Below are 14,102 nucleotides of genomic sequence, written 5' to 3' on the forward strand. Positions count from 1 at the left end.
AATGTGTGTTTAAAGCAATAAAACATTTTTAACATGCATAAAAGAAATAGCAACAGATGTGGAAATTTTTTTTTTTTTTTTAAATTACAATTGTAGACAGATGATTTACTGTTTAATAGGGGTAGGAATAGGTATAGTAGGATAACAGAACACCACCAGACCCAACAATTATACACTATGCATGCTGCATGGAGTTAATTTCCTGAAATCATCTATGAAAAATCAACAAACAGGTGCCTTTTAAACAGGAGCGAAAGCAAATAATATTGATTACATTGTGTTGATCTCTAGAACTCTGACAAAACTTGGTAACGTTGCTAAAAGAACAGCATATTTAAATTTCAATATTGATGGGCGAGGTGAAACTAAATAAGTAGTTAAGAAAATAAAAGGCAGCTGTGTTGAAATGATCTCAATTAAATGTGAAAGAAAGGGTTAAAAAAACATTTGGGTGGATTGAGGAACAGCCAAAATGGCAAAAGATCAGTTCCAAGAGAATACAAAAAGGAACCATGAGTGAAAGTGGGCCAAGGACTCTCTGAGATGTACATAAAACAGGACTGTTTCATTCATAGACAAACCTGAAATGATAAATGTCTTTAATGTGGTTTTATAATAAAATACAATTTGAAAGATTTAAGGTTTAAAGTACTTTCATAGATTTGGATGTTGGGAGTGTACCCCAATAAAGCCCCCACTAGTGACAAGTGTTGTTCTTAATGTTAGAAATTCTGGGAAATTTATGACATTCAAAGGATGATAAATCTGTTTGAATACGTAACGCTTGAATAAGTAATAATGCCTTATGTAGGCAAAGAAGAATCCTTGAAATTATTTTTAAAAAAGGCAATCCCAATCAACCAGTAGAAGCATAGCCTCTTTATTTAGTGAAAAAGAGTGCTGTTCCCATGGCAAAACCAGAAAAATGAAGAGGGATTGTGGAATGTAGTCCAATCACCCTGTACTGAAATATCCGATCGTATGTGTTACAAGTAGGTCGACTTGATGTGCCACAACTGTGAAGGAGTTCTCAGAAACAACAGCTGAAAATACATGTTGTTTTAGTGATTCACAGATTAGTGCTACTTTTAACAGCACAATTAACCTCAGGTCTATCCACCTACATATGAAAAACAAATTACAAAAAAGTTTCAGTTTACTCAATTTTTTTAACCAGACTCCTAATATACAAGTGGACACTGCCATCACACTTTTTGTACTCAAAGCACTGTAAAAGATATAATAAATAAATAAAGAGAATCAAGGCAGTTTGTCAAATGAGACTAAAACTAGAATCTTCAGGAAAACACTTTGTTCTATGACATACTGACATGAAAAAAATACACCCCTGGCTGTGCCTGTTAAGCACATTTGGCAGGACAGCCTTCCAAAAAATTATTCATTGTTTCTCTTTAAATATAGTAAAGCCACATATGCTCATCTTGAATTCAGGTCAAAACAAAAGCTTTGCTGTGAATCTCTTTCATAACTGACTCTATATATGATCTAACACTGCTGTGTTTCCAACTGTCAGATTCAGATAGGAAACTTTCTGTCTGGATGTTTGTGAAGCCGACTCACCGTTGAAAACCTTGTTAATTGCTTTAGGCATGTTTCCATTGGTCAGTTCTCGGTAAGGAATCTGCAGAGTGGTGTCAAGACTGCTGAAACCTTCTTTCAGAGAGTGTTGTTTATAGTACTCCACCAATTCCTGTATGAGCATGAGTAAAAGAAGAAGAAATAAAATATTTTGGAGTGGTCTGAGTAATATTAATGGTAGTTTATACTTAGTTAGAAACATCCTGTTTATCTACCTTTTCAAATATATTTATGTTGACCAGTGATAATATAGTTTTTCAGTTTTATTTATGTAATTTGTTGATATTATAAGAATGAGGTGTTTGATAATGGCATGTTTTACCTGCTCTTTTCCAGCATAAATACAAAAAGGTAAAAACAGCTGGGAAAAGGAAACATGTCTGACTGTATAACCGATGTATACGCCTCAGTAGTTAACAGCAAAAGTGATGTTAAAACGGTTTTAGCTATCAATGCTACAGAGTTCTGAGAGGCCAAAAAAAAAAAAAACTACAAAGTAAGACCTTTACCAGCACGCTCTTGAATAGCCGACTCTCAGCGATGTAAAAACATCCATCCTTGGTCAAAATCTTAATGTGCTTGACTTTATCATTGAACCTGTGAAGGAAAAAATAACACAGAGGCTGATCAACTACACATTCTTTCACATCCATCTGGTTTCTAGGATGAACCATAAAGAGTGTCTGTCTAGGAAGATAGTTGGTTGTCATGCCATCAGGAATGTTTGCATAACTAACAAAAGAAAAAAGATGGATTTCTCCACTACAACAATACATTGTCACAGACCATTCAAGAGCAATTTAAGAAAAATAACTAAATTGGATGAATACATACATGTCTTACATTTTTTTAATTACAGCAGGTAGTTTTAATTACCAAAATTATTATTGCATTACTTGATATCTCAATACATCTATACCAACAAGCCATTGGGCTTTTACTGCAGCTTATGTTGTGAAAATCTGAAACACTATTTATTTTATTTTATTTTTTTTGTTGTTTTATGATTCTAAGCTTGAGATACAAATATAGATTTTAATAAAATGTTGCTGTTTCAGCCAAGGTGTCTACGATTATGTTATCAAATACCGGTATTAATCTTCAAGTGTTGGCTTACAACAACCCTTCTGAGGTTACCAGACCTTTGAAGATTATGGGAAATATGCAGAAGATAATCAAACGTTTAAATCAGCTGGCATTATTGTGGTAGGAGCTTTCAAACAGTTTCCATGAACTGTAAAGTAAAAACCTTCATCCAATTGAGTTTCAATTCAGTTTATTCATATAGCGCAAATTCACAACACATGCCATCTGTAAAGATAGGCTCTTTGTATGCATCTTGAAGCGGATCTTTTTCCTCAAAGGAGCACACTCAGGACAAACTCTTTAAATCTCTCTCTTTATTACTTATATGTAATAAAAAAGAGACATGGCAACAGATTCTGATAGAAATTGTAATCTTAGTCAGATCATAGAACTTGCTTAGAATATACAGAAGGTAGCTCCTCACCTCCGGGCTCACCTCTCAGGAAGTGGCCCAGATTAACAGTTAAAAAGGCATTTTATACATCTCCAGTCTGCCACTTCATCTTATTTTTACATCATACACGTTAGCAGATGATTAGACATCCATGGCTCCAGCCTTATCGAAATATTACACTTTGTTCTTAGCTGAAGGACGCCGCTCCCATTCCATTTCCAAATATTTGCCACATACAGAATGAAGATTTTAACCGTATATCCAGACAGAGGAACTGCCCTAATTAGATTAAAACACGCAACAGGCAGCAAATACCAAGGTGTAATAAACTCACACATCTTCAATGATAATTATTAATATTAATATTTAACACATCTCAAGGCACTTTACTGAGACAATTCAACTAGATTATAAAGTCAAATTAATTCAGTTTTCGATCTAAGGAAAACCAGTTGATTGCATCAACCCATTGACTTGAAGGCAATCCCTCATACCAAGCATGCTTATAGTGACAGTGAGGAGAAAAAAACTCCCTTTTAACAGGAAGAATTCCTCCAGCAGAACCAGACTTTTCCTGACCTGTTTCGTAACCCCTAAACATACAAATGTTAACATACAATCCCAAAGCAACTAACAATAATTTTTGTCATGGGTCACATGTGTGTCACTTGATACAATGTCCGCAACTTGTAATTTGGCCTGTTTGTCAATATATATACCGAGAGAGAGGTATCTCCATCGCGTGACGGGGACTTGACAAAGCGTCAGTATTTGATGAGTTGGAAGTGATTCTGTATTGGTCTTGGAGACATCACATATCTTTCAGTTATTATGGAAGCCACTGTGCTCAATAGGACCTTTTATTTCCATTTAATTCCACAGATATCTGCTTCAAGAAAATCCTGTCCCTGAGGTCAAAAGAAAATTCCATTAAATTCATGTTTGGTGTTTTGATTATGACATTAATTCCAAAGGTCAGACCTTATAAAGATTGATTTGTGTATTCCACTATTTCCAATTAAATGAATTTACCACAGGTGGACTCATTCTAAACTTTAGAATCATCTTAAGGATGATCAGTGAAAACAGTGTGCACCTCGGATCACTTCTGATCTGCAGGCTAGGTTTTGAATACTCATATGAGAGATTCTTTGTTTTGTTTTCTCAAAAAACTTTCTTACATTGTTATTTCATGTGTAACTTTGAAGAGAGGGAATCATTTAATACAATATGTGACTAGAAAGCACTCAGAGAGCACAGACCGGCTTCAAATCATTTCCCTTCCTGATAATGTTAAATATCATAAATCCAGATAATTATTGGGAACACCACTAAATGTACAGGGTTCTAAGTTGGGCTAAAATATACTTGCAAAGAAAATTCTGAGCAAGCTGTTTCTGGTTTCTTGTTAAGGAACCAAACAGACTTTTAAAGTCTGTTTTCTGAAAGACAACCTCTCTTAAAAATCCAAGGCTGCAACCCATACAAAAATAGAAGTAAACACAGAGATATGGTTATAGGCTGATCACTTGTAGTGGGGTTTGACATTAAACAGTTGTAGCTAGGCACTAAGAGCTCACTGTGTAAAGCTCCATTATCTCAAACTGCCATCCTGATAATGATCTTAAGCACTGAGATGAGCAATTAGGATTGGACTGTTCAGAAACTGGCCCACTAGATCAAAGCAGGGAATAAGTAACTGCAACAGTCGACCAAACATAAATGGGCTGGAATTATGTGTCACTGGCTAAATAGTCTTAAAATCCAAACGTTGTGTCAGAGTGCTCTCTGCATCATTATAATCTGCAATTGTCAAGCCAGGTCAGAAAGACTTGATGAGCCTTTATTTCTTTTAAAAGACTGAGCATGCTTTGATGTTGCTTGAAAGATGTTCACTGGTTAAACAGACAAAGTTGTATTTCAAAAGAGAGACAAGAAGGCACTTTGCTTGTAGATAAAGCTGCTTTTTATTGGGACTTTGTGCGACTGTATGTGGGATCTACAATTCAAAGGTGCTGTTAACCCTTTTTTGAAATGGAATTCTAAGGGTTTTAGCAAAAGAGCAATAAGTGGTGCCATCAAATGCTATCAAGTATTTCTTAGATCTAGGAGTCATAGCTGGGTAATGAAACAGATAATCCATTTCCAGTTTTTCTCCATATTACCCTGATTTATATGAAATAAGTAAAGGCTGATAAAGATTAGAATAAAATAGTGTTATTTTTACATAAAAAGCAGTGCCTCACTAAAGCATAGCCACATTACAAATGCAAATTGCAGTCTATGCTTTTGTAATTTTAAGTTATAAACAAGGTAATAACTATAAAATGAAAGGCAGACGGTCCATTGCTTTATCATTTTTATGTGAAAAGGCCTGGTTGGGATATTGTTTAAAGCTTGCTGTAGAGCTACATGCACCTTGCCATCAACTCCAATTTAACCCTGTTGTTGAAACGACTCCTCTCAGATTAAAACATAAAACTACCACTTCTACACTGTTGCAAAGGTGGAACTTAAATAAAGCTCTGCTCATCTTTGTCATGAGCAATTATTCTTATTTAATTATGAATAGTTTTGATAACTATAATTGGAAATTATAATGAATAATCTAAGTTTCTGATCAGAGTCACACCACAAAATATATATGCAACTGTGATTTAACAGCAAATGGGGATATTTAAACCAGATGTGAACCTGGACTTAAATTAACCTAGTGAGTCCATGAGGAGCTGCTTTTATTTAAACAGCACTCTCACATGGACAGGGTGGCTGTCTTTGTTTAAGGAGTTTTCACTGGCTGGGTGGTTTGTTTGTTTGTTGATATGTGGATACTTAGAACACATTTGTATGAGTGTGACACTCTGTAAACCTCTAAAGGTGCATTCAGTCTGAGCACGGTGTATACGTTGATTTCCATGACCCCTGCATGGAGTTCACCACTCTGCATTTCAGACGCAGTATGTTTACACCCCGGCCCACATCATCAAACAGGAGGAGCTTCAGCTCCACGAAGCTGTTACCTCACAGACTTGAAAAAACTCTTAAGATAGACTTATTGTTTAGTGTAGGTTTTAATGGTTAAAATGATCCATCCATTTTCTTACACACTTGTCCCAAGTGGGTTCGAGAGGGGTGCTGGTGCCTATCTCCAGCATTCAATGGGCAAGAGGCAGGCTACATCCTGGACAGGTCGCCAGTCCATCGCAGGGCAAAACAGAGACACACAGGACAAACAACCAATCATGCACTCACACCTAAGCCAATCAACCTAACAGTCATGTTTTTGGACTGTGGGAGGAAGCCAGAGTACCTGGAGAGAACCCACACATGCTCAGGGAGAGAACATGCAATCTCCATGCAGAAAGACCCCAGGCTGGGAATCAAACCCAGAACCTTCTTGCTGCAAGGCAGCAGTGCTACCCACTGCACCACTGAGCAGCCCCAGTAAAAAAAAAAAAAGTTAAGATGATAGCTTAGGTATATTAAATATTATTAAGCTCCAAAATGAATAACATTTATCTACTTTTTCAGTGCTACTTGATATTTTGCAGGTAAAATGTCGTTTGTGCTCTTATGGTTTTTAAGATAGAATAATTTTTAATTGGAGCCGACGAAGTAGCCATCCCAGCAGACATTAGTGTTCCGCTCGTTTCCTGATATAAAGTTATTGCATAATATGATATGGAATTCCTGGGCTTGGCATTGAATATTGCAGTAGGCCTGTTTACCTTAGTTAGTTGCTGTAATGATAGCTTCACGTATTCAGTACCTTATCAGACTCTTAGATCACCCGACCAAGCACATAGCATTTTCTGTAAAGATCATGCTGTTGCCACTTCACAATAAAAGCATAGGTGAAACATAACATTACAGACTGCTGCTTAATTGTTCTTAGTATATTGAATCGACTTGGGGATCAATTTTTGGAAAAATTGAAGAAACACTGAAAAAGTGGATCACTTTGGTTCACCCAGAGCTGCATCTGAACGTTGGTTGCATTCGGAGGTACTTCCTTGTAAATCTACCAATGCAGAAAGCACCAATGCTGGGCATTGACAGACCGGGGGTCTGTGCTGGAGTTAAAGGAGGAGGACAAGCAGGCCTTCTAGGGCTAAATAAAAAAAAAAAATATAAAGCCACCTAAAAACCGCTTCAGAGCATTCCTTATTTTTACCTTTGTTAACATAATTTATTTCTGTATTCAATTTTAATTGACTCATGTTTACCTTTTTCCACATTAGCTTAAAAGAAAACTGGAAAAAAAAAACATTTAAATTTTCTAACTGGCTAATGTTATTCTCCCCTTCCCTCTAGCTGAGCTGGGTTGTAACATTTAAGTGGGGGCTCGTCCGGTATAATTTCAAGCAATCCTGTGACCAAAATTTAAGAAGGGAGTAACAGTTTATCAGCATTTAAATCACACAAAAGAACATCCAACAGAAAAAAATTAAGCAAATATCTTCTTTAAAACCTTTTTCTACATAAACCTGCCAAGGTATGAGTTAAGAGTAGCAAAAACAATAAATGTTTTACTTGTAGAAGCTTCCCACTAGAAGGCGCAGAGGATGGGGGAGAAGGATTCTGGGCTGGCCACTGTGGTTCTCCATGGCTCAGCCAAGTTTCAGCTTGAAAAGATAAAGTGCAGGCTCCTATGATCTACAGCTTTAGGCAGCAACAGAGGAAGCAAGATGGGTCCAGTCAGTGTGCTTGGTCAAAGCAATTGGGTAGACCACAGTTCAGTTGATTTTCAGAAAGAATGTAGGAATTTTCTTGTCTGCAACTATCCCAAGATCTTCCCTGTTAATCCAACAACAGATGTTTGTGTAGCCTCCAAGCCAACAGAGGGCTTCTAAGAAAAAAGATAGGGGAATAATACAGCAGTGGCTTGCTTCGCAAACCACAGGACCACATGCCTCGCTGTATGTTTTGAAACGATGCCCAGCTGAGGTGGACAAGATGCCCCTCAATGCAGCAGTAGACTGCAAAAGAGACCACCATTGGGTTTGATCACCTCTGGTGTTACAATGGAGCTGAAGGTCATGTCAGGGGCAGTAGTTACATTATGTTCATGATGAATGCTGAAAGGAAAGCATCCTTACAGTTTAATGCCAATACTCCATTTTTTGTTGTTGAGATGTATGTGCACAGGGATGTGTAAAGTTAGCAATTGTCAATGGGTAATTCACAGTGAAAAAAAGTTTGCTACTCATATGAAAAATCCAAATTAAGGGTTTAGAACTAATCTGAAACTTGTTTATGAAAGATGTAACGTTTAAAGGACAAAGGTAACCATGGAATTAAAAAAAATCTAATCATCATCTAGTCATCAGAAATATTGTATGTGGAATGATGCATCAACCACACCAAACACTGGTTAAAAACTAATTGAAGAGACAACATGATTTATGTCCAAACAATGTCTACATTTGGTTGAAAAGTGAAAGGTGAAAAGCCATAATTTTCAGATTAGAATATAACAGACAGACCACATTTAGCTTACAAACATTTTTTTAAGGATGTCTGGTGTTTTAGGGGATGGCACTTTCAGAAGGGTGTGCTCTCCTGCTATAGAGCACCATCTGGGAATAAATAAATGTTCTTATAAAAAGAAAATAAAAATCAATACAGCAATTATGCAGGATGTAAATGTTATCAAAACATCTCCATACATTCCAGGATGAGAGATGTTTTTCTAGGTGATCATCAGAGAGTGCACTGTAGTGTTTCTGCCAGCTTGTCATATTCCTGTATTGCATTGCTTTTGTTTTACACAATGATATAAAACAAAGGTGACTCATCAGATCAGACTTTTTTTTGCCTCATCCAGTTCTGACACTCGCTTGTCCATCACAGACAGTTTCAGTTGTGGAATAATCTCAGTACTGGAGGCCTTACGTGTCTGCAGTCGTACAGTCTAATAATCAGCAAGCAGCAGCACATTGTGTCATCTGCCAACTTTCTACGAGGGAAGGCATAAAGGATTTCAGCAATTTAATAGCTGTATAATGGAATCTACAGAGTCACACCACCTTTGCTGCCTACACATCAATGAACACTGGGCAACAGTAGGAATCCTATTGCCTGTTCTTTTTCTGGAAGGGTCTCATTTTGTAGGTAGAACAGTCATAAGACCTGCTGTTCTGTGAAAGCCTTTTTTAAACCATAACAAAGTGTGCTTTGTTAGCTTTGTTCCTTTATTCATTTTAGCTGCTTCTAAATGCATAAGGGTGGACTGACCTAAAGTGGCAGTCTAACAAGCCACACTGGTAACCTTTGGTTTTGGAGTGCATTCAATGAACTCTGTACCCGCTAGACCATTAATGTACAACATTATTTAATAAAAGAATATAAAAAAAAAAAAGAAAAAAACAGAAAAAGATGTGGGTTAAGTTCATGTGGAAGTTAATTATAATATACTTTGTTTGCAAAGTATTTTGTTTGTTCGGTTCTAAGAATTTTTCAAGTAACATTTTATAAAGATTCCATATTTCATCATCATCTGTCTTTTTTTTTTGTAGCAGTGTTTTTTTTTTTTTTTAATCTTGTACAGACAAACAATGTTAAACATCCCAGGAATAGAATACGTTGTGTGATATGGGGTGGGCTTTTTGTGGTTATTTCAAGATAAATTTTGCATGTAACACAAACAAACCCAGGCAACCAGAGGAGACTGTTACTGTATGTTCAGCGGCATAGGACCAAATCTGGCCAAATGCTTGCATCCATAAGAGGAGCACAGTCATTAAACACACTGCCAGCTCATGTTCTAAAATCACACTGAAACATCGGTTGAAATCTAACCACACACGTGTTCACCAATTGGGATGTTCAACCGATTGGTCCCCAGGTGCCGCACAGTGGCAGCCCACTGCTCCCCAAGGGGATGGGTTAAATGCAGAAAGGTTATTTCTCCATGGTGAGATCAATACAGTTGAGTTTATTTATTTATTAGATTTTTTACCATAATGCCAGAACCACAGTTATTGCATTTGCACCATGCTGTGTCTTTACAATACGAAGAATTTCCATGTAAAGCTGTTATGCTATTTATTTTGTTTATCTTGTTCATATTCAATTTTGGAACACGGTATTAAAAATGTACTACAGTTGATACCAATGCTATTTATGACCATTGCATCATACATATAATGTTCAATTTCTCTCCTTATTTATATCTCTTTTTGTTGACTGCACATGAACAATAAAGTACTAGGGTGCCTCCAGCTTTACCACTGGTATTGCTCCATATTGTTAAATTTAAAACAGTCTCTCTAAACTACTAGTTTTAACTAATTTGCTTAATAATAAAACTTTCATAACCAATTTGTTGCATGGTTCAATTGAGCTTACTTTGTAAAGTGACTGGAGATGACATATGTTGTGAATTGGTGCTACATAAATCAAATGAGCTGAATGCTATTTAATTGAATCTTTCTTTGAAGGATAAGACTAAATCAATATTTTCATAACAAGAGGATGTAAGTGGGGGTCTTTCTGAATAGAGAGCTGCATACTGCACCTGGCATCCTGTGCAGGGTTGCCATGGGGCTCTTAACTCTCATCTCTGCATTCAGCAAGAAGGAATAATTTGTACAAATGACCAGCTTATATTATTTTTTCTATTTAATGCAATTTATATAATCAATACTGTTTGTCATCTTTGTAAATAGATGGCGTGTAGTTTATTGATGTTATGTTAATAAACTGATCTAATTTTTGTTAAATGCTTTAACAATAGATGTAATTTTGATTTTGAGTTTTATCATTCTAAATCATATTCACCCCTATGATAACATTTCCCCTCTCAATTATTATTTACATTTATTTTTTATGTGTTCATTATTTTAATCCATCTAATTCATCTTGTAAGTACCTCTATTCCAGTATGCTTTCGTTCAGCTTTTTGGTTTGATGGTAGTAAGTAGTATAGAAGACTTAGGAATGCATAGAAACTCACTTTATACTAATGGCATATTCGTTGCACTCTTTGCTCCGGTGTCGAACGAGATAAGTGCTATTCTCTCTGTCCATAAGCTCCACCTCAGCCTGGTATCTCTCCATCAGCCCTGCAAACCTGAACAATCAATGAACAACTACTTCATTTATACCATGATTCTTCACATAACAATAAGAACAGAGAATAACAATCAATATCAAAATTCAAAATGAATTATGCTTAGCATGCAAAATCTTTGTTTTCTTACCAAAGCTGGGAAGAATAATCGACAGGTTTTGGAACCTGGCAGAGAGAAGAGTTGTGGTTATTTTGTGTTTTAAAACAATCAATACAGAGAGTCAACGCATTAGTGGAAATGTGATATTCAAGGCACAACTGATGGCTAAAATAAGCCTTCTGCGGTTAAAAAAAAGGCAATTCTAAGTATTACATGTCATTGCTAAGACATCAATAGTGGCCATTATCTGCTGAATGCATTGTAATAACAAAAGATTTTGTGTTATTGATTTGGATAAATACAAACACTTACACATGGGCAAGGCCTCACAGCATCACTTGGGAAGAAGCCAGTTTTGCTTGTCGCCAGAATTTTGCCCTGCAATGGCAGCAGCTTGTTAATCGCATTATACTTGCCTGGGTTCAGAAGAACTTTCTGTTTTTTTTCTCTTCTTTCCAACAACAACTAATCCCCCCCCCCAAACACACACACACACTCTCGCTTCGGTAAATCCTCAGCAATTAGCACACAACAAGCAGTGCATCTAATTTGCAGCCTGAGTTAATTACGGTTCAAACTCTGCCGGCAGTTAGATTTGTACTGCATCAAAACAGAAGCCTCGTTTAACACTAAATAATGGATCTTATTCAGGTCTTTTAATACCCAAACAGTGTGAGCACAGAATAACAGATGCTTGTTTCTTTTTTTTCCTTTTTTTTAAGAAAACCCTCCCGATGCAACCACTATTTTAGAAGCATTTACATTTGGAATACATGCTCATTTATAGTTATTTAAGAAAAATATAATAAAAAGTAATGTATGCATTTCACAAACCCAACAGCTAAAACTAGCCTCTGAATTTCAATGCAGATACAGTCTCCCTACAAGGGTTACAACATAACAAATCTCTGTTAAAGTGTTTCTCTTCACCTTTAATGTCACCTTTAACCTCTACAAGTCAGTTTACGAAATAGAAAGCTTTAGGAAATTTCATACACACCCTCTGATGTGGCTCGGTTCAAAATTAACCATGTGATTTAAAATTATTTTAAATAAGAGTCAGAATACACCAGCCATCACAGCATAATGCTCCACAGAGAACTACTGCTGCATATAACATAATCATTTCCAAGGGAATATGCACAATATATAATGCAGCCAGGACATTCGTAATAAAATGTGATAAAATGGTACAAAATTAAAATTACCAAGAAAGACCATACAATGAAAAGGCAAGACGAAAACTGGTTAGGAAGCCTTCCAATGGGCCTACAGCAACAAAGGACTTCCAGGAATCTCCAATAAGTGCTGGCTTTGTCACGTACTGTACTGCAGGTGAAACCAACCTCCCTAGTTCTTAATATGTCTGCGCTTTAAGGTAGGGTGGCAATAGAGCACCCTTCCACAGAGAGATATCCAAACATGTTTTAGTCCTTTCAAAAGCATTTTAAAAATGTGGTCGCGTCTGAAAGCGAGCAGAAATTTTGAGTTCATAATTACAACAGCTGAGGTCAAATAAAACACCACAACAAAAGAACAGTGTACTTAAAAATACATTATATACATTTTTACTGAAAATATCTTCAAAATAGCCTTTTTATTTGACCATTTACGATAAAACATTGTTTGACGAGCAGGCTGACACCTCAGTAGTTCAGCATCAATGCATCTTTAAGCCTGTAGCCTATTCTCCTTTCTCCTTATTTACTTTGTGTCGGAAATTCCCACTCTGTTTGACAGATGTCACGTCAAGCGCATCCATGTCACATGGCTCTGACCTAGCAAACAATCTTAAGCGTTATAGTCTAGATGGATTTTGTGGATACTCGGAAATGAGCGTCATCTAACTTTACTCAAACACCAATGGCAACTCCAGGTAAGCTGAAAAAGGTAAAAAAGAAAAAACTTGTTAAGTATGAGTGCGAGCTACGAGAACAAGCTGGAGAGTGCCTAAGAATCTGATGGAATTTAAGTAGTTTCGAATGATAAAGCTGGAAAATATGCTCAAGTTCAGATGTGCCACGCCAAAACAAAACGAAACTGTGTTTCAAACAAGTATTTTTAAACCCCCATATTTATAACAAAACTAAGAGTTTAGGTTGTTTTTAATTCAAAGATAATTAGGTCACTAAAAAGGCAAAAAAAATCCATAAAAAAACAAATAAATTCTAGGGTTCATTTTTCTTTGTCAAATTATTATCTCGCCAAAATCTACAATTTCTATGTAGACATTTTGAACATAAGTGAGTTTTAACACAGCTTTAATTCACTGTCATGTAACTAATGTTTTAGACATCAGCAGGAACACATGTTAACATGGACCTGATAATCTGGGTTAACAGGTTTAAATCTGAGGTCAATTTAAAGTCCATTGAGTGAGCCTGAGAAAACAAGAAGTGGTGCAGACATGTTAAGCTTCCTGCCCGTTTCGTGCTTCACTCCTCACTACTCTTTATTAGGATATAAAGTGCTTTTTGGAGCCACGCAAGCCCTAGCAGTAACTGAATTGGAAAGCAAATCTTTACCCATCTCTATGATTCATTTTGTGTAATAACATTTCATCAAAGGTTTTTAAGAGAGCCCTTCTCTATTTGTTATGCTTTCGATAAGCGTATGATACAGATTAAACTTATTACTCTGCTGGCATAAACAGGCAGCAGCTAGAGGATCAAATGAAATTACTGTGATTGATTGTATTGTTATGCCAGGGGGATGGGAGATAATTGCCTTCTGGGTAAGAGGGGATATGAATTCTCAGTGTTCTGTAATTCCATCCTCTGGCACCACTGGGGACGTTGAAGATTAAAGGCACCCTGTGGAGTTTTCATTGTAAACAAACAAGGTTCTGT

The 14,102-nt window shown here is 36.4% G+C and overlaps 1 protein-coding gene across 2 annotated transcripts in view; it reads right to left on the reverse strand.

Moving 5' to 3' along the window:
• Positions 1 to 14,102, reverse strand: part of LOC107085917 (guanine nucleotide exchange factor VAV3-like) — a 65,298-nt gene that overhangs the window by 6,980 nt on the left and 44,216 nt on the right. For both annotated transcript variants that reach the window (XM_015376574.1, XM_015376573.1), the window contains exons 21-25: positions 11,566 to 11,631; positions 11,284 to 11,318; positions 11,037 to 11,153; positions 2,109 to 2,196; positions 1,582 to 1,711 (exon numbers count right to left, since the gene is read on the reverse strand). In XM_015376574.1, the coding sequence (XP_015232060.1) occupies positions 1,582 to 1,711; positions 2,109 to 2,196; positions 11,037 to 11,153; positions 11,284 to 11,318; positions 11,566 to 11,631 (436 nt within the window). The remainder of the gene's footprint in view (positions 1 to 1,581; positions 1,712 to 2,108; positions 2,197 to 11,036; positions 11,154 to 11,283; positions 11,319 to 11,565; positions 11,632 to 14,102) is intronic.

This window comes from Cyprinodon variegatus, unplaced genomic scaffold, assembly GCF_000732505.1.
Source record: "Cyprinodon variegatus isolate N-32 unplaced genomic scaffold, C_variegatus-1.0 Scaffold137, whole genome shotgun sequence".
In the NCBI taxonomy this organism is placed as follows: domain Eukaryota; kingdom Metazoa; phylum Chordata; class Actinopteri; order Cyprinodontiformes; family Cyprinodontidae; genus Cyprinodon; species Cyprinodon variegatus.